The following is a 23,994-nucleotide window of genomic DNA, read 5'->3' on the forward strand; positions in this document are numbered from 1 at the left end:
GAAAAAATATAGCATGTTACTGATAAATATTAGGGATAAAGAAAAAAAGCAAGGAAAGGGGATATCATTGTGGGATGGTAGTTGAAATTTTAAATAGGGTGGCCAGGGATGATATCTCTAAAAAGGTGTCATTTGAATGAAGACCAGAAGTGAGGGAGCCAGTCATGTGGATATCTGAGGGATGACTATTCCAGGTTTTCTGACTTAACAGATGTGCTATCTACTTTCACCTAGAAACTCCAGTTTGCTTAGATTAGCTCTATTGGAAAATTTAGTAGTGATGAACTTGCTCTAAGTGAGCATACTAAGAAATGAGCACCAGCAGAAAAGATTAAAAATGCACCCAGAAATATATAGCCATGTAGGGATTTAGGGAAGGAAGAAATTAAGGCACTTAGAAAATCACTGTTACATAGAACAGAAAAGAACGGATATTCAAAATTACAACCTTAAGTCAATTTTAAAAAGTTTAATTTAGATGTGTAGACTCTAAGGTAAGTAAGGTTATACTTTGGAAAGATTTATAAGACTTTTTACCCAAAAACCAATATAAAACAAAAGTAATGAACAAAAACATTTATAGAACTTAAAGTAGTAACTGGAATATGCAATCATCCTAATTTACAATCAAACATAAGTGTTAAAAATGGTTTTCTCATTTAACTAGTTAATTCTTGGTCTCCCATAATCAGGAAGTAAAAAGTATCAGAGACCTGCAATACTGTGGTTAACATCCTAAACTGACATAATGAGCTAGAGAGTAATGCTGTAATGAATCTTATTTAAAATGCAAATTAATATCTTGCTTTTCATATCATAATGTAAATGAATATCTGCCTTTTTATATCATAAAATTCTCTACTTTGTAGATATAATTATATATTATAAACTTAGAGTTTGCTCTCTCTCAGCAAAATGAGCATCCATAAAATGGATTACCTTTGACCTATCATTTACTATTAGTTCTGTTAACAATATTAATCGTTTAGTTACTTATCCTGCCATTCAGGCTGCCTTTCCCTTACCTCCTTCAGGAAACTCTAAGCTATTTTTGGTGGGTGCCAGATCGTATTCTTTGTTTCTTCAAAAATGAAAGAAAAATTTGTACCCTGTGGTAGACTGAATGTCCGTATCCACCCAAAGTTCATATGCTGAAATCTTAACCCCCAAAGATGATGGTATTAGGAAGGGGGGCCTTTATGAGGTACCTAAATCATGAGGATGGAGTCCTCACGAATGAGATTAGTGCCTTATAAAAGAGGCTCCACCATATGAAGACACAGCAAGAAGACACTTGCTATGAAACAGGAAGAGGGCTTTCACAAGAACATCTGGCACAATGATCCTGGACTTACAACTATAGACTGTGAAAAATAAATTTCTGTTGTTTATAAACTACCACCTACTTGGTGGTATTTCCTTATAGCAGCCCAAATGGACTAAGACATACCCAGTGGATGGTCAGTAAATACTTATTAAGTTAGCCATGAACAAAGAATATTTTGATTTATATGGTTACATCTTCAGAATGATAAAACTCATTCATTAATCATTTATAAAAAAACAATTACTTTTTGAATTTTTTTCCATGTGTAATTATAAAACCAAATCTGTCAAGTCAGTTACCTTGAATGTAATAAAAAAATTCAGACCAGAACAAACTGAAAACAAAAAAATTACAAAAAATGTCAGTTGTAGTTGGATACTTGTTTACCTTTATCCTCTATCCTTCAGCATAATCGAATCAGAATTATGTCAATCCATAAATAGATTTGACAGGAAATGGAGAATTTGACACAAACACCACTTCTCACCCTGGGCTTTCAGAAGGTATAGTCACATTAAGAAGAACTGACTCAATATCCCTAATATAAGTTTCTCAAAGAATTTCTAACACTTACTTTCAATAAATTCTGAAATAAAATATTTTATTTTGTATGTTATTAACCATGCATTTAAGCTAATGGCTCTTCAGGGGAAAACAATAACTTTAGAAAAATCTCAGCAGTTTCTATAATGAACAAGATGTCACAAAAATATTAAACCAAGAAAACAGTATAAAACATTTCTCTCTCATAGTTGTCTATGTCTCGCTTAGAAATATGTGAAATATCTCACTTTGTATTTAAGCTCTAAAGTAGTCCTTTGCAAGAAAAGTTGGCTTCATGTTCATTCATTAAGGTAGTTTGCTGCTTTGATCATTTTAAATTAGAGCAAAATCAAGCCTTTCTATTCAAAAATGTTGGTTTCACATGTATTACTCAAAGAAGAAATCATCTTGGTGACAATATTCCGTACTAGTGGAAAAGTTAGTCTTCATAAGACCATTTTGAAGATCATTTCTAAAGTGGGAGGAAGGATGAATGACTGAATTTGCTTTAATTATTTCATGATTTCTGCTATAAAGGAAGGTAAAATCAAAACCACAGAGAAGAGACATAAGGTAGCGTGGAGGCTGGAAAAAGAAGGGAAAACATATAGAGAAGATAGAAATTCATGAAGTTTGTCTCCCTTTTTAGTACTAACACTGTTTCCTGAAAACATCCTCTTACAGTTTCCTTCCCTTGACAGCACCCTTTCCCTCTATCTCCATCTCTAAGCCTCAGTCACTTGATGGCTCTAGTCAATTTATGCTATACCTTTCTTTGAGTTAATTTCTTTTGCATTTCGAAAAGAAAAAAATATACAACAAAAGAAAGAATTGGCTTTTTTCTGGAAATGTAATTATAAATACAGAAAAATACTGTATAGCACACAGAGCAAATGAATATGACAAGGATAAAATATATCCTTAAAATTATTACACAATGCAATATAACATCTCATACATTAAAGACTCAAGCAAACCGGGCTTCCCGGGTGGCGCAGTGGTTGAGAGTCCGCCTGCCGATGCAGGGGACACGGGTTCGTGCCCCGGTCCGGGAGAATCCCACATGCCGCAGAGAGGCTGGGTCCGTGAGCCATGGCCGCTGAGCCTGCGCGTCCGGAGCCTGTGCTCCGCAACGGGAAAAGCCACAGCAGTGAGAGGCCCGTGTACCGCAAAAAAAAAAAAAAAAAAAAAAAAAAAAAAAGACTCAAGCAAACCAAGTGAGAAGTTTATAGGGAACAAGAAAAATTAAGTAGCCATAAAAATGCATATAAATACGTTCTGAAACAACATTCATCAAAGTAAATAAAATCTTTAAATGCACATTACCTTCTGATAAATAATATTTGTTTCACCCAAAGGAGACAAAAACTAGCACCCACAAAAAAAGAAAGAGCAAGAGAGTTCACAGATTACAACAAGATGAGTCACCATAAAGCTTTGCAACTTCGTTTATTATAAAATAACATTTTAAGTATTCTACTTACAGCTAAGTAGTTTGTTATATGAAGAGAAGGTAGTGGAAGAAGAGTAACATAAAATGTTCTTAGAGCTCACAAGGTCAAGGTACACTTCCTACCACTTTTAACAAAAATAATATGGGACCTAGAAAAAAAACCACTGGACCTAGCCTCTTGCAGTAACTATGATTAAACTATTGATCAGGGACTAGTGCTGACCTAAATAGACAGTAACCAGTACTCAGAATGACTCATGCAAATGTGCTTTGTGAACAGAAAAACCTCACCTGTTTCTCCTTTTTCTTTCTCTGAGCTTCCCTTACAGAATGGACCTTTGTTTTCTTCCTGCTCAAATAAATTTTAAAGTTCAGTACTTATGTCTGACATTTAGAAATGGAAGATCATTTTCGTAACCATGGAACCACATATATTTGGGGATTATCGCTGAACCAAAAACTGTAATTTCTAATTACCTTTTAAGTTAAATTTAAAAGAAAAAAAGAATCTTAAATTCTCATATTTGAATAGCAAACATATAGGAAAGATTCATCTTCTGGGGTACAAAAAAGACCAAATTATAAGAAGATAATTTAAAGACATTGGATAGGCAAAAGAATCAATTAAGTTATTGGTCTTATTTATCCAATGTCCTTTATAATCTGCTTCTAAATTCTCATGAAGATAATTATATACAGGGATAAAAATGCATTAAGCCACTGATAGAAAAGCAAGAATATTCTCATGGATACTAAACTTACTAGAAAGGGTAGATATACATTCAAGAAGTACACTGCAATTATTAAAGATTTCAATATGAAAACTAATGTAATTATACATATTTATTTAAATAAATTGTGCATAAAAATAAATAAATGTAAAATAACTATTTTAAATAGTACCACATCTTTAAGGGAAAATAAGCATGAACAAGTTATTCTCCTTTTAGTTATAAACAATGTATATACTTCTAAAACTCTAAAGAACTGTTAAAGAAACTAACATTTTGGGCATGATTGAGTAGCTCATTTACCTAAAGACCTTATTTCTTTATATATGCCAAATAAAATTTGAAAAACTAACCCAAAAACTCATTTTTGCATCAATTTTTCACATTTCTTATAACATGAACGAACATTTTATAAATAGCATTAAATATATACATTCCCATTAGAGAAAATATGCTAAATTTATCATTGGGATCCATACTCCCATATGCCCCACCCTAAAACTCTAAGAGGAATTCTTTTCTTTTTTTTTTTTAAGAGGAATTTCTATATTTGATACTTTGAGTAAGATGGGTTTAACTAATACACATTAGAGCTGATAAACTGTAGTTTTTACAACAAAAAATGAGTGATAAAAAATTATAATTAAATGATCAGATATAAGAATTCAATATTTAATTGTCTAATTGTTTTGTGTTTATTACTGTTGACTCCCTGAAAGATTTTAAATACCTTAACAACAGTATGTAAAATGTTCATCACATCACCAGGTAGTGCAGGCTACATATAAATGCTACTAATAGCTGAAATATCAGATAACATATTAAATAAATATGGTACTAATAAAATATTGCATATAATAAACACAAAGCTAATCATGAGATCCAATACTAATGGGATTTTAAAATATATATTAAAGACATATTTTAGAAGTATACATAGAAGAAATCTGCAAGAAATACAGAATCTGCAACAGTAAAATAAAAAAGCAACAATATTTATTTTACTTTAATGTTGACATATAATTATAAAACAATCATCTATTTCTATAAGCCATAATTTAATATAAAAAGAAGTGTTTTCTCAAAACAGTAACTTGCTCTTTTTTAAAACAAATTTTTATTATGCTAAAATACACATAACTTAAACCCACCATCTTAAGCATTTTTAAGTGTATTTTTCAGTGGTAGGTATTAAATACATTCATAATGTTGTGCAACCATGCCTACCATCCATTTACATAACTCATTTTATCTTTTCTATTAAACAGTAACACCCCATTCCCCTCCCTCACAGCCCTTGGCAGCCACCATTCTACTTTCTGCCTATGAGTCTGACTACACTAAATGCCTCATGTAAGTGGAATCATATAGTATGCGTCTTTTTATGACTGGCTTATTCACTTAGCAAAATGTCTTCATAGTTCATCCATGCTGTAGCATACTGCAGGATTCCCTTCCTTTTTAAGGCTGAATAATACCCTATTTTATGTATAGGCCACATTTTTCTTCTTTCTTCACCCATCAATGAACATTTAGGTTAATTCCATGCTCGAGGTATTGTGAATAATGCTGCTATGAACATGGGTGTGCAAATACTGCTTCAAGACCTGTCTTTCAATTCTTTTGAGTATATACCCCGAAGTGGAATTGCTGGATCATATGGTAATATTCTATTTTAAATTTTTTGAGGAACTGCCATACTGCTTTTCACAGCATCTGTATCATTCTGCATTCCCACCAGCAGTGCACAAGAGTTCCAATTTCTCCACATCCTCACCAACACTTGTTTTCTGATTTTTTTGACAGTAGGCATTCTAATGGGTGTGGGGTGGTATCCCATTATAGTTTTGATTTGTATTTCCCTAATGATTAGTGATCTTGAGCATCAATTTCATGTGCTTATTGGCCATTTGTATATCTTCTTTGGAGAAATGTCTGTTCAAGTTCTTTGCCCATTTTTGAATCAGATTGTTTGTTTTGTGTTGTTGAGTTTTAAAAGTTCTATATTCTGGATATTGAATCCTTATCAGATATATGATTTGCAAATATTTTCTCCCATTCTGTGAGTCACCTTTTTAACTCTGTGAATAGTGTCTTTTCATGCACAAATTTTTAAAATTTTCATGAAGTACAATTTATCTATTTTTGTCTTTTGCTATCTGTCCTTTGGTGTTATATGCAAGAAATCACTGCTAAATCCAATGTTGTAAAGTTTTTGTTCTATGTCTTCTTCTAAGTGTGTTACAGTTTTAGGTGTTGTATTTAGGTCTTTGATCCATTTAGAGTAAATTTTTTATGTAGTATTAGATAAGAGCCCAACTTCATTGTTCTCTCTGTAGATATCCAGTTTTCCCAGCACCATTTGTTAAAAGGACTGTCCTTTCCCCGTTGAATGATCTTGTCACCCTTGTCAAAAATCATTTGACCATATATGTGAGGGTTTATTTCTGGGTTTTCTTTTCTATTCCATTGGTTTGTATGTCTGATTTTACGCCAGTACCACACTCTTGATTACTGTACTTCTGTAGTAAGTTTTGAAATTAGGAAGCATGATTCCACCAGGTTTGTTCTTTTTCAAGATTGTTTTGACTATTCAGGGTCCCTTTAGATTCCAAATGAATTTTAGGATGGATTTTGCTATTTCTACAAAAAACATCGTTGGGATTTTGGAACAAATTTCATTGAATCTGTAGACTGCTTTGGGTAATATTGACCTTTTAACAATATTAAGTACTCAAATCCATGAACACAGGATGCGTTGCGTTTATCTTTTTTATGTCTTCTTTAATTTCTTTTAGAAATGTCTTGTGGATTTCATTGTACAAGTCTTTCAACTCCTTGCTTAAGTTTATTCCTAAGCATTTTATTCTTTTCAATGCTATTGTAAATGGAACTATATCATAATTTTCTTTTCAGATTGTTGATTGTTCATGTATAGTGATTTTTGTGTGCTGCCTTTGTATCCTGCTACTTTACTGAATTTATTTATAAGTTCTTCAGGTTTTGTTTTGGTTTGGGTTTGTGTATGGGATCTATAGGGTTTTCTACATATAAGATCATATCATCTGCACAGATAATATTACTTCTTCCTTTCCAATATGGATGCCTTTTTCTTCTTTTTCTTGACTAACTGCTCCAGTTAGAACTTCTAGTAGTATGTTGAACAGAATTGGTGAAAGTGGGCATCACTGCCTTGTTCCTGATCTTAGGGAAAACACTTTCAGTCTTTCACAGAGTATGATATTTACTGTGGGTTTTTCCATGTAAGGCTTTTATTAGGTTGAGGTAGTTTCCTTCTATTCTAGTTTGTTGAGTGTTTTTATCATGAAAAGGTGTTAAATTTTGTAAAACGTTTTTTCTGCACTGATTAAGATGATTACATTTTTTTCCCCTTCATTTTGTTGATGTGGCATATTACACCGATCGATTTTTGTATGTTGAACCATCCTTGCATTCCAGGAATAAATCTTACTTGGTCATGCTGTATAATTCTATCAGTGTGATGCTGAATTCTGTTTGCTAGTATTTATTGAGGATTTTTGTGTCAGTGTTTATAAGGGATATTGGTCTGTAGTTTTCTTTTCTTGTAGTGTCTTTGTCTGGCTTTGGTATCAAGAAAATGCTGGCCGCATAGGATGAGTTAGAAAGTATCTCCTCCTCTTCAGTTTTTTAGAAAAGTCTGAGAAGGGTTAATATTAATTCTTCTTTGAATGTTTAGTAGAATTCACCAGTGAAGCCATCAGGTCTGGGGCTTTCCTTTGTCAAGAGATTTTTTGATTACTGATTCAATCCCCTTACTAGTTATAGGTCTATTCAGATTTTCTATTTCTTCATGATTTAGTCTTGGTAGCTTCTGTGGTTTCTAGGAATTTATCCAATTAATCTAGGTTATTCAATTTGTTGGCATACAACTGTTCATAGTATCTTACATAATCCTTTCTATTTTTGTAGAACTGGTGGTTATGTCCCCATTTTCAGTTTAGTAATTTGAGTCTTCTCTCTTTTTCTCTTAGACCTTCCAGCTAAGATTGTCAACTTTGTTGGTCCCTTCAATTTGGTTCCACTGATTTTCTTCATTGTTTTTCTTTGGGTTTCATTATTCTTCTTTTCCTAGTTGCTTAAGTTGTAAAGCTAGGTTGCTGATTTGAGAACTTTCTTGTTTTTTTTAATCTAAGCATTTATAGTTATAAATTTCTCCCTTAGCACTTCTTTTACTGTGTGCCTTCAGTTCTGGTATATTGTGTTTTTGTTTTCATTCATCTCTAAGTATTTTCTAATTTCCCTTGTGATTTCTTTGATCCATTGGTTGTTTAAGAGTGGGTTGTTTAATTTCCACAAATTCATGAATTTTCCAGATTTTGTTCTGTTATTGATTTCTAACTTCATCCCATTGCTACTGGAGAAGATACTTTAAATGATATCTGTCTTTTAAAATCTATGAGACTGAATTTATAGCTTAACATATGGTTTATCCTGGAAAATATCCCATGTGCACTTGAGACGTGTATGCTGTTGATGTTGGGTAGAGTGTTCTGTAAATGTTAGATCTAGTTGGTTTATTGTGTTAAGTCCTCTATTTCCTTATTTATATTCTGTCTGCTTGTTCTATAGACTATTGTGAGTGGGGCATTGAAGTCTCTAACCATTATTGTAGCACTGTCTCTTTCTCCCTTCAATTCTGTCAGTTTTTGCTTCATTTATTTTGATGGTCTGACATTAGGTGCATAAATATTTATAATTGCTTTATCTTATTGCTGTACTGAACCTTTAATTAATATTTTTTTACTAAAATGGCCTTTTTGATTTAAAATTCTCTTAGAATTTTAATTAATCTCAGTTTTCCTGAGATTCCAGGAAAACTGTTTACAAAACAGTTACATTTTTATTATTTATTTACCTGTGTGAATCCAAATTGTGCAAAAAAAAAAAGACACTGATGTTGATTTCAAAGTTTTTGCACCCAACAAAATGTCTCACTGTTACATAATGCATAATGGACTTGATAACAAGTAAATTACATAAACAAATTCATACTATACAATACCATTTTTAACCTGTTTTATATTTGGGATGGATTGTTTATTAGAGAGAGAAAAAAAGAATACCACTGTTAAAAAGTAGATGAGAACAGTATTCTATGGCTACACCATGGTACCTTCCAGGAGAAACATAAAATATAAGTCTTAACGAGGGAATGTCAAACTAAGGGGAAAATTTACAGACTGTACTAATTTTCAGAATTGTCAGGCAAAAATTTTTGCCATTATATAATCTACAGATATCTAATGGCAACAACCATGAGGGTCCTATCCAGTGTTATTCACACTAGCTAGAGGGAGCCAACTGTACATATTTCTTCCTAATGCTACATTCAGTGACACCAGATTAGTAGCTTGAAATGTGCATGGTAGGAATTTGTATTTAATGGGAATCTGCAAACAAAATAAATCAAGGTTTTTGGTTTTTTTTAAATCCGTACCCCACCCTGATCCACACACCAGGTGTTACATATTTACCAGTACAACACTGGAAATATCACATTCCTGAAGGTATTTTGATACATAGGTCACTTAACTAGCTACACAATGCTTTAAAACAGAAACATTTTTCAAATAAACAATGGTAGAAAGAAGTGTAAAATAAAAATTTGCTTCCAAGAAAGCTATATGTTAAAAAATAAAGGAGAGGACACTGCATCTTGACACAGTCCATTCTATCTGAAATTTAATAGTTCTTTCTTTAGGAAAATAATGCATCTCCCTACATGTACTATAGTACAGGTCCTGTCTCATATAAAAGTTCCTAACTTTTTCAATAATTTGAGGTTAAACAAAATAAACTCCTCCTTTCTGTTATCGATCAGCCTTTAATATTTAAAGACAGTAAACCTATAGTCCCAGGATTTTCTCTTTGATGTTCACTCTCTGTTTAAAGATTATAAAGGATTTAAAGTAAAACAAGTGAAATCCTGCAATTGATGTTAAGAAAAATCCATTATATAGAGCATAGGGCGTTTTTTAGAAAGAAAATTATCATATCTTGTACCACGACAGCTTTGGTAAATCAAGTAATGATGAAATTAATGTTAAATGTTAGACTATCAAAATAGATTAAATACTTATTTTGAATATTTAGAAACCCAACCGTATAACCTTAGCCTGACATTTATCATAATCTATTTTGCATCAGTTAGGTACCAACTCATTTTCTCAGTCCTCATATCTGTTCCTTCCCCAGATTTCTCCAGTTACTTCATCAGACTGGGCCTGCCACACTGAGGCTGGAATCATATAAGTCTTGAGCCTGAGAAGCTACCATAGTACCCGAGGGACATTCCTTTTATCTGTGCCTCACATCTGTCCTCCAGTTTACTCTTTTATTCATTCCCTTAAAAATCATTACAAAGCCACCATGTTACAGTCCTTATGCTAGGCCCTGAAGATATAATGATACAATGGTAGACAAGATAAAGATGTCCATGACTTTCATGGAGGGCAGTCTGCTAGGAGAGATGTCCACTGAATAAATAATCTCATTAAAAAATTATAATTATAAATTATTATAAGTGCTATGAAAGAAAAGTATATAACTCCATGAATGTATTAATCAGGAGACCGCCCTCCTCTGTAGGCTCCAGAAAAGCTTCCCTGAGAAAGTGAAATTTAACTCAAGACGTGAAGAATGGTTCAGGCAAAAGAAACAGTACTTTTTCAGTTCCAAACATGTTGGTTCCACCTTTGCTGGAACTTTTATTTCCACCTTTGCTGCCTCCTGGCATTTTTCTCCTGAATTTTATTGTATCTAGCTACCAATGCTGACTTTCCTAACCCCCATAATAGTATCAGATAATGTTTATTGAGCTCATACTACTCAGAATATATCATTCTAAGCGATTTACATAAATGAACTCATTTAACCCTTACAATGACCATATGAGATAGGTTGTATTTCTTCATTTTACAGATGAGAAATCTGAGGCAGAGGCATGATAAGTTACTTATATGAAATTACACATCTACTGGTACTAGTCCTTGCATGACCATCACGTCCCTCATAACTTATCACTCCTATAGAAACTCTAAGGCACCAAGCTACATTAGCAATACTACTGGGCAAAGAATACCAAGACTCCTATATCCTTCAAACTGCTATCATTTTCAACTAGACAGGATCATGCATATTTTCTCCAGCTTTCAGAAATAAGGAATAAAAAATTGACCAAGGCAGCCTACACTAAAACATCCTCAGGAGCAAGAAAAATGTCTTTAGAACAAGTAATACTTTCTTACAAAAATTATTCACCGAGACTATGAAATAATGAAAATGGGGCAAGGAGAAGAATTATAATTTATTTAATTCCTTCTGTACCTCCCAAGGAAGAGGAAGAGGAATTTTATTCTTTTAATTCAAACTCATAAATATTTTGCATGTATTTGCAAAACTAAGTTAATGTGTAGTGAATTGGCTATGATGCAGAAGAAATTACCACAATCAATTATTTTCTTTAAGTAAGCATCTTTTAAATATTAAAGAAAAGGAAATAATTATCAAATGACCGAGGCCTCACTCAAAACTATATTTAAAGTTCCTGTTATGATCAAAGTTTCATTTGTAAATTTATCATTGAAGGTGATGTGAAAAACAGTAATTAAGTAGGTGATTGATACAGGTGAATGTATGACTCATAGTTTGCAAAGGAAAATGATTTTGGAGAAAAGGCTCAGGAAGAAAAGCAGCAAATAATGGGTTCTGGAAGAAATGAAGACCTTTCCTGTCCAAGGACTGTCAGTAGTTCTTTATTACTTGAAGATTAAGGGAATAGTGAATAAAGCTGTCTGCCAGACAGCATAAATGGTAAGAAATAACATTGTCTCTATAAGTGTACCTCACATTAAATTTCTTATAAATAACATTCATAAAATTAAACTTTCTATAAAAAGTCACTAGAAAACCCAACTCAAATCAGAACAATGGAAATGTCAAAATAAACCAACATTACAATTGTCACGAACTTGAACAGAATGAAACAGCAGGGTAGGTCAAGGTGTAGAATCGGCTAATTTTATCCCACTTGGTTTTTAAAAAAAAAGGCAGATCCAGTACTGAATTAGGAGGAGACTTAGCCAGGTTTGTTTTTGTTTGGTTGTTTTTCTACTTCATGGGTTATTGCAAAATAAACATTTGGTTTTTGCTACTAGGGTTCAGCAAATTTATACAATGAATTTGGTTTCTGGTTCCAGAGATCAAATTCAAGCCATCAAATCCAGTTTCACATTTTTACTAACTGCCCCTCCCCTCTCATATATATCTCAAATATATATATTTATACATACATTTTAAAACTCACATTTTGGTATGAGTTTTAATTACTATCCTTGCCTTATGAATCTTTAAAGGAAATGAAGAGAATTTCATTTTGATGAAGTCATACTTAACAGGAAGTTTTATCCAATTTAATTTTTTAACTTACATTTTCATGTATATTTTGGAGTCTCTACTATGTGACAGCATTTAGCCAGATACTTTAAACACATAATCTCATTTAAGAATACTGGGTTTGGGGCTTCCCTGGTGGCGCAGTGGTTGAGAGTCCGCCTGCCGATGCAGGGGACACGGGTTCGTGCCCCGGTCCAGGAAGATCCCACATGCAGCGGAGTGGCTAGGCCCGTGAGCCATGGCCGCTGAGTCTGTGCGTCCGGAGCCTGTGCTCCGCAACGGGAGAGGCCACAACAGTGAGAGGCCCGCGTACCACAAAAAAAAAAAAAAAAAAGAATACTGGGTTTATTTCATTATATATATACTGCCTGAGGACAAGGTAAACAGAATATTTTTTATGATAAAGCAACCTAAGTCCTATCACTGATGGCTTTTTAAGAGCTGTGTGTATGTGTTCACACACACATGCGTACTAGACAATGGGTTCAAACCTACACAGTCTTGTTATAGAATCTTTGCTCTTAACTACTAAGCCACTATATGTTGGGAAAAGAAACAAAGAATGGCTTTTAAAATGAATATAACTGATTTAGGTAATAATAGTAGCTTCTAGAATAAGAGATCATAGTTTGGCAGTCAGTATGCTAATTACTATCAGCATAAAGTTATAAACAGACATTTAATGAAAATTTACAATGATAAAGATTTCTTTTCCTTTGGTAAATGTGATTAATTTTCAGAAAGACTAGTTTTTTCTTTTTGGATATTGTATCACCTAATATTTTTGTGAACTTTTTATAGATTTTAAAGATTTTCATACCTAAGACCTTATACAATCCTGTTAGCAACACTATAAATAAGGCAAGTATGATGGATAATTTTATATGTCAACTTGGCTGAGCCATAGTGCCCAGATATTTGGTCATACATTACTCTGGATGTTTCTGTGAAGGTATTTTTAGATAAGAATTAACATTTAAATTGCTGGACTGACTAAAGCAGATTACCCTCCATATAATGGGTGGGTCTCATCTAATCACTAGAAAGCCTTAATAGAACAAACACTGACCTCCCTGGCACAAGGAGGAATTCTGCCAGCCAACTGCCTTTGAACTCAACCTGGAAATCTTACCTGGGTCTCCGGCCTACCAGCCTACTGTGCAGATTCTGAATTTACCAACCCTCTATAATCATGTGAGTTAAGTCCTTAAAATCAATCAGACAATCTCTCTTTCTCTCTCTCTTTATACACACATACACCATACACCCCACCACCACACACACACACGCAGACACACACACATATTCTGTTGGTCCTATATCTCTGGAGAGCTCTCAGTAAGACAGAAAGGTAGCTGAACACTAAGCCTTAGAAAACAGGGGACAGGAATTCAGATTTTTATCTTTGTCTCCAGTCATTCCTAAAAAGATACGAAAATTCTCAAGAAGCTATACTAGAATTCAGTTTTCATACCCTAACCACATAGCTGGAATAATGTTCTTTTCCTTTTAAAACTGTTATTTGACAAAACTAATCAACTCTGGAAAACAGCTTAGCAGATTCTCAAAAAGTTAGGCAAAAAGTTACCATATGACCCAGTAATTCCACTCCTAGATACATGCCCAAGAGAACTGAATACATGTCCACACAAAAACTTGTACATGATGTTCATAGCAGCATTACTCAGAGTAGTCCAAATGTGGAAACATAAATCTCATCAATTGATGAATGGATAAAAAAAATAAAAGTCGTATCCATACAACGGAATGATTCAGGAATAAAAAGAAATGAAGTACCGACAAACGCTAAAATGTGGATAAATACTGAAAACATGCTAAGTAAAAGAAGGCAGGTGGAAAAGACCACATATTGTATGAATTCATTGATATGAAATGTCCAGATTAGACAAATCCATATAGACAAAAAATAGATTAGTGGTTGTCAGGGGCAAGAAGGGGGTCAATGGGGAGTGAATGCTAATGGGTATGGGGTTTCCTACTGAGATGATAAAAATGTTCTTGCATTAGACAGTGGTGATAATTGCATAAGCTCGTGAATATACTAAAAAACACTGAATTGTACACCTTAAAATTGTGAATATTAAGTGAATCATATCTCAGTTAAAAAGTGTTAGAAAATATAAAACTAACCAACTTACCTGCCTTTTTTGTGGTGCCAAACAACGAACAACTTCATCCACCATCACTGGAATATGTAATTTAGTCATCACTTCAGAATCTCTGCCTTGTAACTCCTGAGCTCCAGTTTGATCTGTTTGCTCCTGGGCTTCATATTCATTATATCTTTCTGCTGTAGCATGTATTTTTTTTGGCCAGACACCCAAATTAAATATGCGAGATTCCAACCAGCACGAAAGAAATTTTTTATAGATTCTACAAAAATATGGGTATTGAAGCATTCTGTAGATCAACAAATCTAGAAAAAAAATTTAAATATCATGATTGTTGGCTTTTTTCAAAAGAATGTTATAATACTTGGGGGAAAGCAAATTAGTATGAAATATTTAACACAGGAAAAATATGTAAAACTCATCATCTCAGACAAGTGAAGGTAACTACCCTCCTTATACAAAGCGAGGAACCCAAGAGAACCCCAGAAACTATCTGAAAATACAATTTTTAATGTGGGCCTGATAAGCTCTGAGACCATTAATGTTTTAACCATCAGAGATGTGAATATTGATTAATCAGTCATCGTTTTTCTGAAAGGGATTAAAAACATTATTTTATTTTAGGTTCACATGGTCTTTTATTTCAAGGTCTTCTAATTGTTTTTCTCATAATGCTAAATCTTCATTTTCAATTTAACTTTGTTTGAAAAATTGTCCCTGAAAAAAGACTATGCATGTACAACCAAAAAGAAAAGGTTATCAGTCTATGAAAATCTTACAGATTTGTCATGGATATGCTCTGACGAAATCATCTCACCATGGCTTATATCAGTGAAATACATATCATTTTAAACTATAACTTTATAAACACTCCACTGAACACACTTTGGCACTTCATATCATTTTAATTATCTGCTCCCTGCCCCATGCCCCCCAAAAAGCAAGTAAATAACTGATACATTCCTTCGCTTTCTCTTACTTGCTCCATTTTATTCTGTAATCTGTAATTCTTTAAAATGGAGAGGAAAAAAGTAATTTATGAAATGTATTAACAGAATACCTTTTGAAAACATTACGTTCTTTACCCATTTGGATGCAAGCAACATTTTTGATATTATTAAAGTAAATAACAATTTAACACTACTCTTTTCCTTCCTCATGGATTATGAGTTATTTAAAAGTAAGAACCACACCTTTATATCCACGAAATCAGATGCACACTAGGCACTTAATACGTGTTTTCTGGAAAAAATAAAAATATAAAAGAATGGATGGATAAATTCCAGATTCTATAGAATTAACCTTGCTTTAGAAAATTTTACTTGTCTCACTGACCCTACCAAAAACCACATTCTCAAAATATTTAAGAAACATAAATCTTGATTAAATATGCCTTCCCTTCCTTTTGCATTAGAAAATGAAGAATAATGTTGAAAAGTCAATCACATGTAATGACTGGAAAATAAATAAAAATACATATTTGATATTATATCAATATAATATCAGTAAGATGTAACCTTGAGGATACCAAAGACGTAATTCACAGAATTATGTTGTAAATCTGACACAGAAAAAATATGGCAAAAAAAAATTTTTAATGAGTGTTTTAAGTAAGATTTTGGATGCTCAGCAATAACAAACTAGCCAAATTATGAATTATGCCTTATGTTTTCCAGAAAGTTTACAAAAGTAAGCCAAACTATGCTCTAATAACTTAGCATTTCTAACATATTTCAAAATAAAAGCTATGCTCTAACTTAGCATTTCTAACATATTTCAAAATAAAAGCTAACATTTATTGAGCACTTACTAAGTACCACTTACTATTCTAAGCACACTACATGTACAAACTCATTCAATCCTTACCCCAACTCTTAAAGGTAGGTACTATTATTATTTCCATGTTGCAGATGAGGAAAACAGAAAAGTAATTTGCTGAAAAGTCACAAAGCTGGAGAGCCATAAAGCTAGAACTGTAACATCAGCATTCTATCCCCAGAACTTTTTCTCTTAACCTATATGCTATAAACACAGCCCACTGGCTCTATTTGATACACTCATGTAATTGAATGGTACACTTTGATTACACTATGGCTAGGTATTTGTAGTATTCCATGAATTAGATTCATTTTTTCTAAGGAGCCAATATGTTATTGCTTGGTCCTACTCCACTTGGAAATACAGTACACTGTGGGGCACCCAACAGAGGACACAAGAACGACGTACAGCCCTAAATAGTGGAATATGGAGTATTTAAACAATACAACCAATAACTTATTCGATTCTTTTGCCTATCCAATATATGTAAACAATCTATACTGTATGTTCAGATTTTGATTTTTTTAAAAAAGCAAGCAAACAAACAAAAAGCCCATCAACTCCAATATCAGAATCAAAACCACACAGGAAAAAGCAAATAGGGTAGAAAAAAATGCTTCTTTCAACAGCGCTTAATTTTCTTCTGCATTCAATTTTTTTGTATTTACTCAAATATATTCAAGGTACAAAGCCTCTAGATTTTAGTATACACTAATTGGCTACTAATGTGGGTAAACATGGAGAAAAGGACTCAATAATTAATCTTCCTTTTTGGTTGTGTCTTTGAATACCTCCCTAAAAATGGAAGGGGGCAAATTCTAAAGGGAGGTCCTTCCCTCTCTTCTGCAGCCCCGTATCCCACCAGATAACCCAGAGCACTTCCACAGTCCACTAAGAACTAGCCCCCCTAGATGATTTAAGATAGTTTAACTTCTCTCTGTTCACAGAAAAGAAGCAGGATATCAGGAAACCTAAACTCTACAGCCAACTCTGTGGTTTCCTAGGCAAGCCATTTAACTTTTCTCTGCCAGCAAAATTCAATTTAAACTGAGACCACGGAATTAGCCAGGTTACTCTTTTAAATGTGGGAACACAAAGGTGAGCGATACCTTTGAAAACTACTTGCTCAACGGAGCTACCAATTACCGTCATTGCAGTCAGCTCCCCCTGCAGAGAAAACCCATCGGAAATTTAATTCCCAAGGCCAAAAATTCGACCTGTAGGCTGGCACCCGAACACAGAGAAAGTGAAAGAGGTCCTAAAGAAAAAGTTAGAATCCATTCTTCTGCGTAAGGATCACACTCTGACAAGGGAAACTGTTTAGAAACTTCTGAACTCAGGACGAATGAGTGTTGAGAGGAAGCGGGAGAGCAGAGGCGCGAGTTTCCTCTGTGCTGGGTGAATCCGGCAACCCCTAGAAGTTCCCCCAAAGGTGGGGGGGGGGCTCCAAAAGAGCTCCCGGGACTCGGCCACCTTCTCCTCACCTGAGGCACGAAGATTTCTCAGTTGGCCTCTAATTCGGGCCTGCGACGACCACTACGGTGACAGAGAACCTGAATTTGCCTCCCGCACAAGTCCCAGCCCTGGGGGAAACTTGCGAGAACGGACAGATTGGGCCCACGTCCGCCCCAGCAACAGAGGACCGTCTGCCTTTGGTTCCGCTGCTTCCAGGCCCCAGCTGCCAAAGGGCCCCAGGAGCTCGGGGTTCCAAATGGTGCTCCTGGGGGAGGTGCGGGATTTAAGTCCCTAGCATTACCAGGTTGAAATTCACTTTTACTTTTTTTTTTAATGTCTAATAAACTTCAAATCTCACTTTCCATTTTATCCTTCTCTCCACTCTTTTCAGTTTACTCTGAATCTATGTTAAATTTCTATGTTTTAAATAACATGGCAGTTAGTATACTCTAATTTCTAACAAAAGGTGGGAATTTCTGTCTCCTTAGCACTACGTGTTTGGAAAGTTTTGGTTCTTTTCCCTTCGTTTCGTTACAAAATACGCCAATTTCTTGTCCTTTCTGTTGTACGCCTTAATGTCTTGCCAAACTAAAGAGAAGCCAGCTGGCATAGTAAATCTACAATTCCTTAAAAATATGGACTTCAAAATCTGAACACTGTTAAATGGCAAGTGTAAGGCAGAATTTAAAGTTAAATGTAAAATAAGCATTTAGATTAGGTGTGGAAACACCTGTGAGACTAGTCCACCTTATACAATGTGGGTACCAAAAACGACGAAATTTAAACACTTCTACTTATTCACCAATGATCAGTGCACCTTTACAAGAAATTGGCAATATATGCCTATTTTCAGACTACATTAAGATAGCATCTTAATATCACTTAATCTAGAAAGTACTTCAGAAATGACTCCATTCCGAGTTCGCTGGGTTGTACCCTTCAACAGAAATATTTTCCTTTAGAGATTTTCTGAAAACTTCAGTTTTCTCTTCAGTAAAATGAATAGTATCTACATCTCATGGACTGTTTCGAAAATTAAGTGACCAGATAACATATATAAAATTAATAAATGTCCAGGACATCAAAGGTAAAGTACTATAGAGTGAGTGCATATTGAAATAAAATTAAAAGGCTTCTCAATTTTATTACCAAACCCAGCACCATACAAATCACTGTCTCATTAGCTAAGATATATGTAATACAGCCAGCAATTAGTAGCTTTATTGATGCTCTATCCAGTGTTCAGAAAGAATCTTATAATATGTATCATATACAACACATAGTGTTTCTGATTTTCAATAGGAAATAAATGTCTATAATATGAGCGTTTCCCCTACATTGTTTCACTTATAATACTCTGCATTTGGTGTTGTGCCATCCTGTATATATGGTGATGCTGAATCACTAGAGCATAAGCTCTGAGAGCGCAGGGATTTTGACTCAATTGTGTGCTATTATGTCCTTAAAATCTACAATCAATAACTGCTGAATGAATGGATACAACAACAGTAACATAAAGAACAATAAAATTCAGATCATACTATTAAAAATATCCTGATAAATAAAAGATGAATTCTCTTAGCGAACACATTTCCCATTTATTTCCAGGTATTTTTTTCTTTTTAAAGTGTACATTCTAAAATACTACCTACAACCCAGGCTTAAAAGCCCATTGCATCCAATAATGAACTAAGCCAATAAATTTAAATGAATTTATTTTATAATGCCATCATTAGAAAGAAATGTAAAAAACAGCCATACAACAAATAGTTTCAGAGTCAGCACTAAGGGAGTAGGTCTGGGGTTCCTGAGAAATGAAGCCTGAGGCCTCAAACCAAAGTCCTGAACTTTCAATTAACTGAGGCGAATTGACCCCAGTTCGGTCCAACTGAAAGTGGTTGGAGCGAACAGGTCCCTATACCTTCCAGATTATGGGACCTGTGTCTTGGAGGCCTCACTACTCAATAGAGAAAAGGAGAAAACAAATACCCAGAACCCATTAATCCACACCCAACAGGCTCCGCCTCTCCCCCTAGCAGAGAGCACCGCCAACCCCTGCCCGCACCCGTCTCACTCACACCCAGAACCCTGGGACCGGAGCCCGCGCCCACGGTCTGAAGGCTGCCTGAAAATCCCAGGTGGCAGCTCCGGCCTAGCCCCGCCCACCTCGGCCAACGCCTCCGGAAACTGCCGTGCGAGTTGCCACGGTGACACGGAGCAAGGTAGCTTCCACTGCAAGGGGCCGCTGAGACGCCGGGCGCCAAACTGCAGCGCGCCACGGCCACGTCCGGCGTGATGACGTCACGAAGACGGCAGCCAATGAAACGAGGCGCTGAGAAAGCAGGCTTGGGTTTGAATCTCGTGGCTGAATTTGAATCGCCGAGAGGCGGACAATGAAGTGAAGCGTCTCCGTAACCTCTCCTGGGCCTGAGGTGAGTTAAAGGCAAGAGAAGAAAACTCTCGTCTCGGGGACGTTTTTTCGGATGAGCCGTCTAGCAGGAAGCGGAGGGGTCCCGCCGCCTCAGGGATAGAGGACCAAGTGGGCTTGTTGACAAATACGGAAGCGTTAGGTGGGGCGGTGGGGGTGAGGACAGGGGTGGGCCTGGTTAGGGTCCCAGTGGAGAAAGTGAAAGGAAGAAGGAACTCGAGAACCCACTAGAATATGGCTCTGCCTGATCGGGAGACCTCGACTGCTCAGCAGGAAGGTCAGGGATCTCCTGCCTGAAATGCTCAGGAAGTCGGAAGTTTTAAAGGGCATCTTGGCCCCTTTCCCAGACTTTGGCAGAACACTTTTAACTGTCTGGCACCTTACAGTGTAAAGTTCCTTCCGGACTTCAAATTCAGAGTGTTTTGTTTCAGACACAGATGTAAATGTAACTCTGGGTTTAACTATCAAGAGGAGCCTTGTTTCACCAGCTTGTAACCTTTTTGTCCAGCGAGGTTCTGCGTTAACCTGGCAAAGGTCACTTGGGAAGCTTCCCAGACCCCAAATGTAGCATCAGAATAAGACCTGCCAGCACTGACTAACGGGATTGCTGGGGATCAGATGAGCTATGGAAGAGCTCTGCAAATGAAAGGGACTTAAAGCACTGAGAATCAGTTCTACCGTCTGTTCGTAGTTTCTGCGAGATTCGTTCGCCTTGAGGAGTGCTCATTAGGCACTCAGTTTCAGAGAAGTCAAGGCTGACTGCTGTTTACTCTGTGAGATTATTTCACCAGAATTGAATAATTGTGCTGTATAACGTATAGTTTAGGTTACTAACTATTATCGGGTAGAATGTGTTAGGCATTCTACAGGTTTTAGTTGATAGTGTTATTCTACCACAGTCAGCGCCCCCACCCCCCGCCTTGGATTTTGGGAGGTATTTATGAACTTTGTTGTGGGAGAATGTAAGATCCAAAGGCTAGATACTGCTTGTTATTAAGTTTCTACTATTTTGTAAGAATTGTGTATTTCGGTACACAAAGGTTATCTGCCTTTAACGGTAGTAATTGTCTCCTCTTCTGTTACTAAGTAAGTATTTACAAATACACAAAATTTTCATTTCAAAAATGTATCTTGTCCCACTATAAATATACCTTGAATCAATTAAGTACACAATAAAATGACTTTTATGCTATGAACTCTGAAAACTAGGAGGAAAAAATAGCCCAGATGTCAGTGCTGCCCTTCCCCCCACTTGAAATTTTCGTTCTTCCTTGAGGCTTACAGGTGAATAGAAGCAGTGGCTCTAACACTCAAGTTATTTCCAATAAGAGGTTTAAGTTGCATAGAGACTATACATGATAGAGTGGAGGATAGTTCCTGGTCCTAACAAATGTTTATTGAATCTGAATCTAATTCAGATTTGAATTTGTATTTAAGAAATCATTTATAACTGTGTTACTCCACACATTCAAGAAAATTTTTATGACCTTTCTGTTCCATTGTTTGAAAGCCTTCTGTTTTGATTCCAATAGACCAGAGTTGTTAAGAACATGGACTTTGGATTTGGACCTGGATTGGCATTCTGGCTTCTCACTTACTCTCTCTTGTCATCTTGGAAAGATTCCTTAGCCTAAAGCTAAGTCTCTGTTTTTGTAAAATGGAGACAATAATAGAGTCTACTTTATCTTTTTAAGGATTGAATGAGATGTTGAATGTCAAATGTTTACCATAATGCCTGGCATATAGAGTGTGCCCAAATGATCATCGTTGTTCATTATTACTAGTTATCACCATATCTACCTAATCTAAGAGTTCTCAATTAATAGCATATTTTCTGAGAATAGGTAACTGTGTGTGTTATCCAGCAAGCACAGAGAAATCATGAATTTTCAGTTTTATTTCAACATTCATTCAGGAGCCCCAATACTAGGCCCTGAGATTTTCTATCAAAGGTAGGCAAATAGTTTAACTTCTATCAGAAAATTTCTGGGGGTTATATATTTACATCATGGAGAGTGATGATTAAATACTTGAGCTTTAGATTCAGTCAGTCTGAGTTCAAATTCTATGTTTTGTGCTTCCAATAGTGTGACTTAGCCAGTTAACTTAATCTGTCTATACTACAGTTTCTCTCTATATAAAATAGGTATGATAATAATACCTATGTCATAGGATTGTTACAGGGATTAAATGAGAAGTATGTAAATTGCTTAGCACATTTGTATTTGTAGAATAAGAGCTCAGGAGAAAGTATTCCATAATTGTTACTAAATGAAAGTTTGTGTTTAAGGTAAATTTTAATCTTGTTTTGTTTTGCTTTGTTTTTGAAATAAAAATACCTAGACTTGTTTAAAATCCAAATAATACAAAAGGATATAAAGTAGAAAGTAAGCCTGCCTGTCACCCAGACCCTCATATTTTTCCATCATCAAGCAACTGGTATTATCAATTTCCTCTGTTCTCTTCCTGAGAGAGCCCATGCATGTACAAATATGTATATATCTTTTGAAAATACAAATGTTTGAATGCCAGGTCCACTATTCTGCACTTGTTTTTTGTACACATATCTTAAAACTTTGCATTATTTCATTCAGTTATTCAACAAGTATGTAATAAATCCTAAATATTTGACAAACCCTCTTCTAGGTTCTGGAGTGCAGATGAAGTCCACACTCTCATAGTGCTTACACTTTAGAAGGTAAATAAGCAATAACTATGTAACCAAATAATATATATTTTCCAAGTAGTCTAGATGCTAGGAAGAAAAATACAGCAGGCAAGGGCACGGTGATACAGTTTTGAATGGAATCTATAGGGAAAGCCTCTGTGAAGTGACATATGAACAGAGACCTGAATGATGAGCTGAGATATTAAGATTTGCAAATATCTGAAGGCAGAGCTTTCCAGGCAAAGAGAAGAGAAGGTGCAGAGGCCATGAGGCCAGAACAAGACTGAGGTGTTGAAGGAACACTAAGGACAGTGTAACTGAAACAATAATTGAGAGGTGGGATAACATTTGGAGACAGGGATGGAGAGGTAGAACCCACAGAACCCACAGATGTAGAACCCACAGAACATGGTAAGGAATTTCCATTTTATTCTTATGCTGGGAAATCATTGGAGCAGGAGAACAAGATGAGGTCCATAACATGATCTGATTGCTTTTGAAGGAGGTATCAGTACATACAATCAATGAATTAAGTAAAATTTATTATACTTTCATATAATCTTTGACTTAATTGGCTTAAACTTTATCTAGGGAGAACAGTACCTAGATATAAGATAAGGGCCTGCCTGTTCCACTTGGTTCATATTCACTTGCAACTATTGAAGAGAATTAGTTTTAACACCTCTTCATTAAACATAACAGAAGAATGAGCTTTTCTATGTGAGTCAATCTCCCAGAAAATTGAATGTTACCCTTGTTAAGTGATAGTGTTTTAACCATCTTCAATGATTAACATAAAACATGATCTCGCTTTCCTAATTTTGTAAAGAAATTGGGCACATTATTTAACTATTTTTGATGCCTCGGGGTCCTCACTGGAATTTCTTGTTATTGCCAACCATTGTACTCTACTGTGATAATGTTGGTTCTCTTAGAGAAGTATACATGTTTACCTCTACTCTAAATGGATATATTGCTTTCTTGAATTCCATGTCTACTTTTT

At 35.2% G+C, this 23,994-nt stretch overlaps 2 protein-coding genes across 6 annotated transcripts in view; one reads left to right on the forward strand and one right to left on the reverse strand.

The window, feature by feature from the left end:
* METTL15 (methyltransferase like 15) overlaps window positions 1-18,065 on the reverse strand; it is a 203,453-nt gene extending 185,388 nt beyond the window's left edge. For 2 of the 5 annotated variants that reach the window (XM_004263948.4, XM_049714237.1), the window contains exons 1-2: window positions 17,925-18,059; window positions 14,650-14,927 (exon numbers count right to left, since the gene is read on the reverse strand). In XM_004263948.4, coding sequence (XP_004263996.1) covers window positions 14,650-14,910 — 261 coding nt within the window. In that variant the 5' untranslated portion in view covers window positions 14,911-14,927; window positions 17,925-18,059. Of the gene's footprint in view, window positions 1-3,614; window positions 3,673-14,649; window positions 14,928-15,815; window positions 15,865-17,924 lie in introns of those variants that run through there. The other 3 variants (XM_049714235.1, XM_049714234.1, XM_049714236.1) reach the window with 3 other exon arrangements.
* A 2,080-nt stretch (window positions 18,066-20,145) lies between these two features.
* The window catches only part of KIF18A (kinesin family member 18A), a 79,556-nt gene continuing 75,707 nt past the window's right edge, over window positions 20,146-23,994 (forward strand). The window contains exon 1 of the mRNA XM_004263947.4: window positions 20,146-20,327. The gene's annotated coding sequence lies outside the window, so the exon portion shown is untranslated. The remainder of the gene's footprint in view (window positions 20,328-23,994) is intronic.

This window comes from Orcinus orca, chromosome 8, assembly GCF_937001465.1.
Source record: "Orcinus orca chromosome 8, mOrcOrc1.1, whole genome shotgun sequence".
Lineage (NCBI taxonomy): Eukaryota > Metazoa > Chordata > Mammalia > Artiodactyla > Delphinidae > Orcinus > Orcinus orca.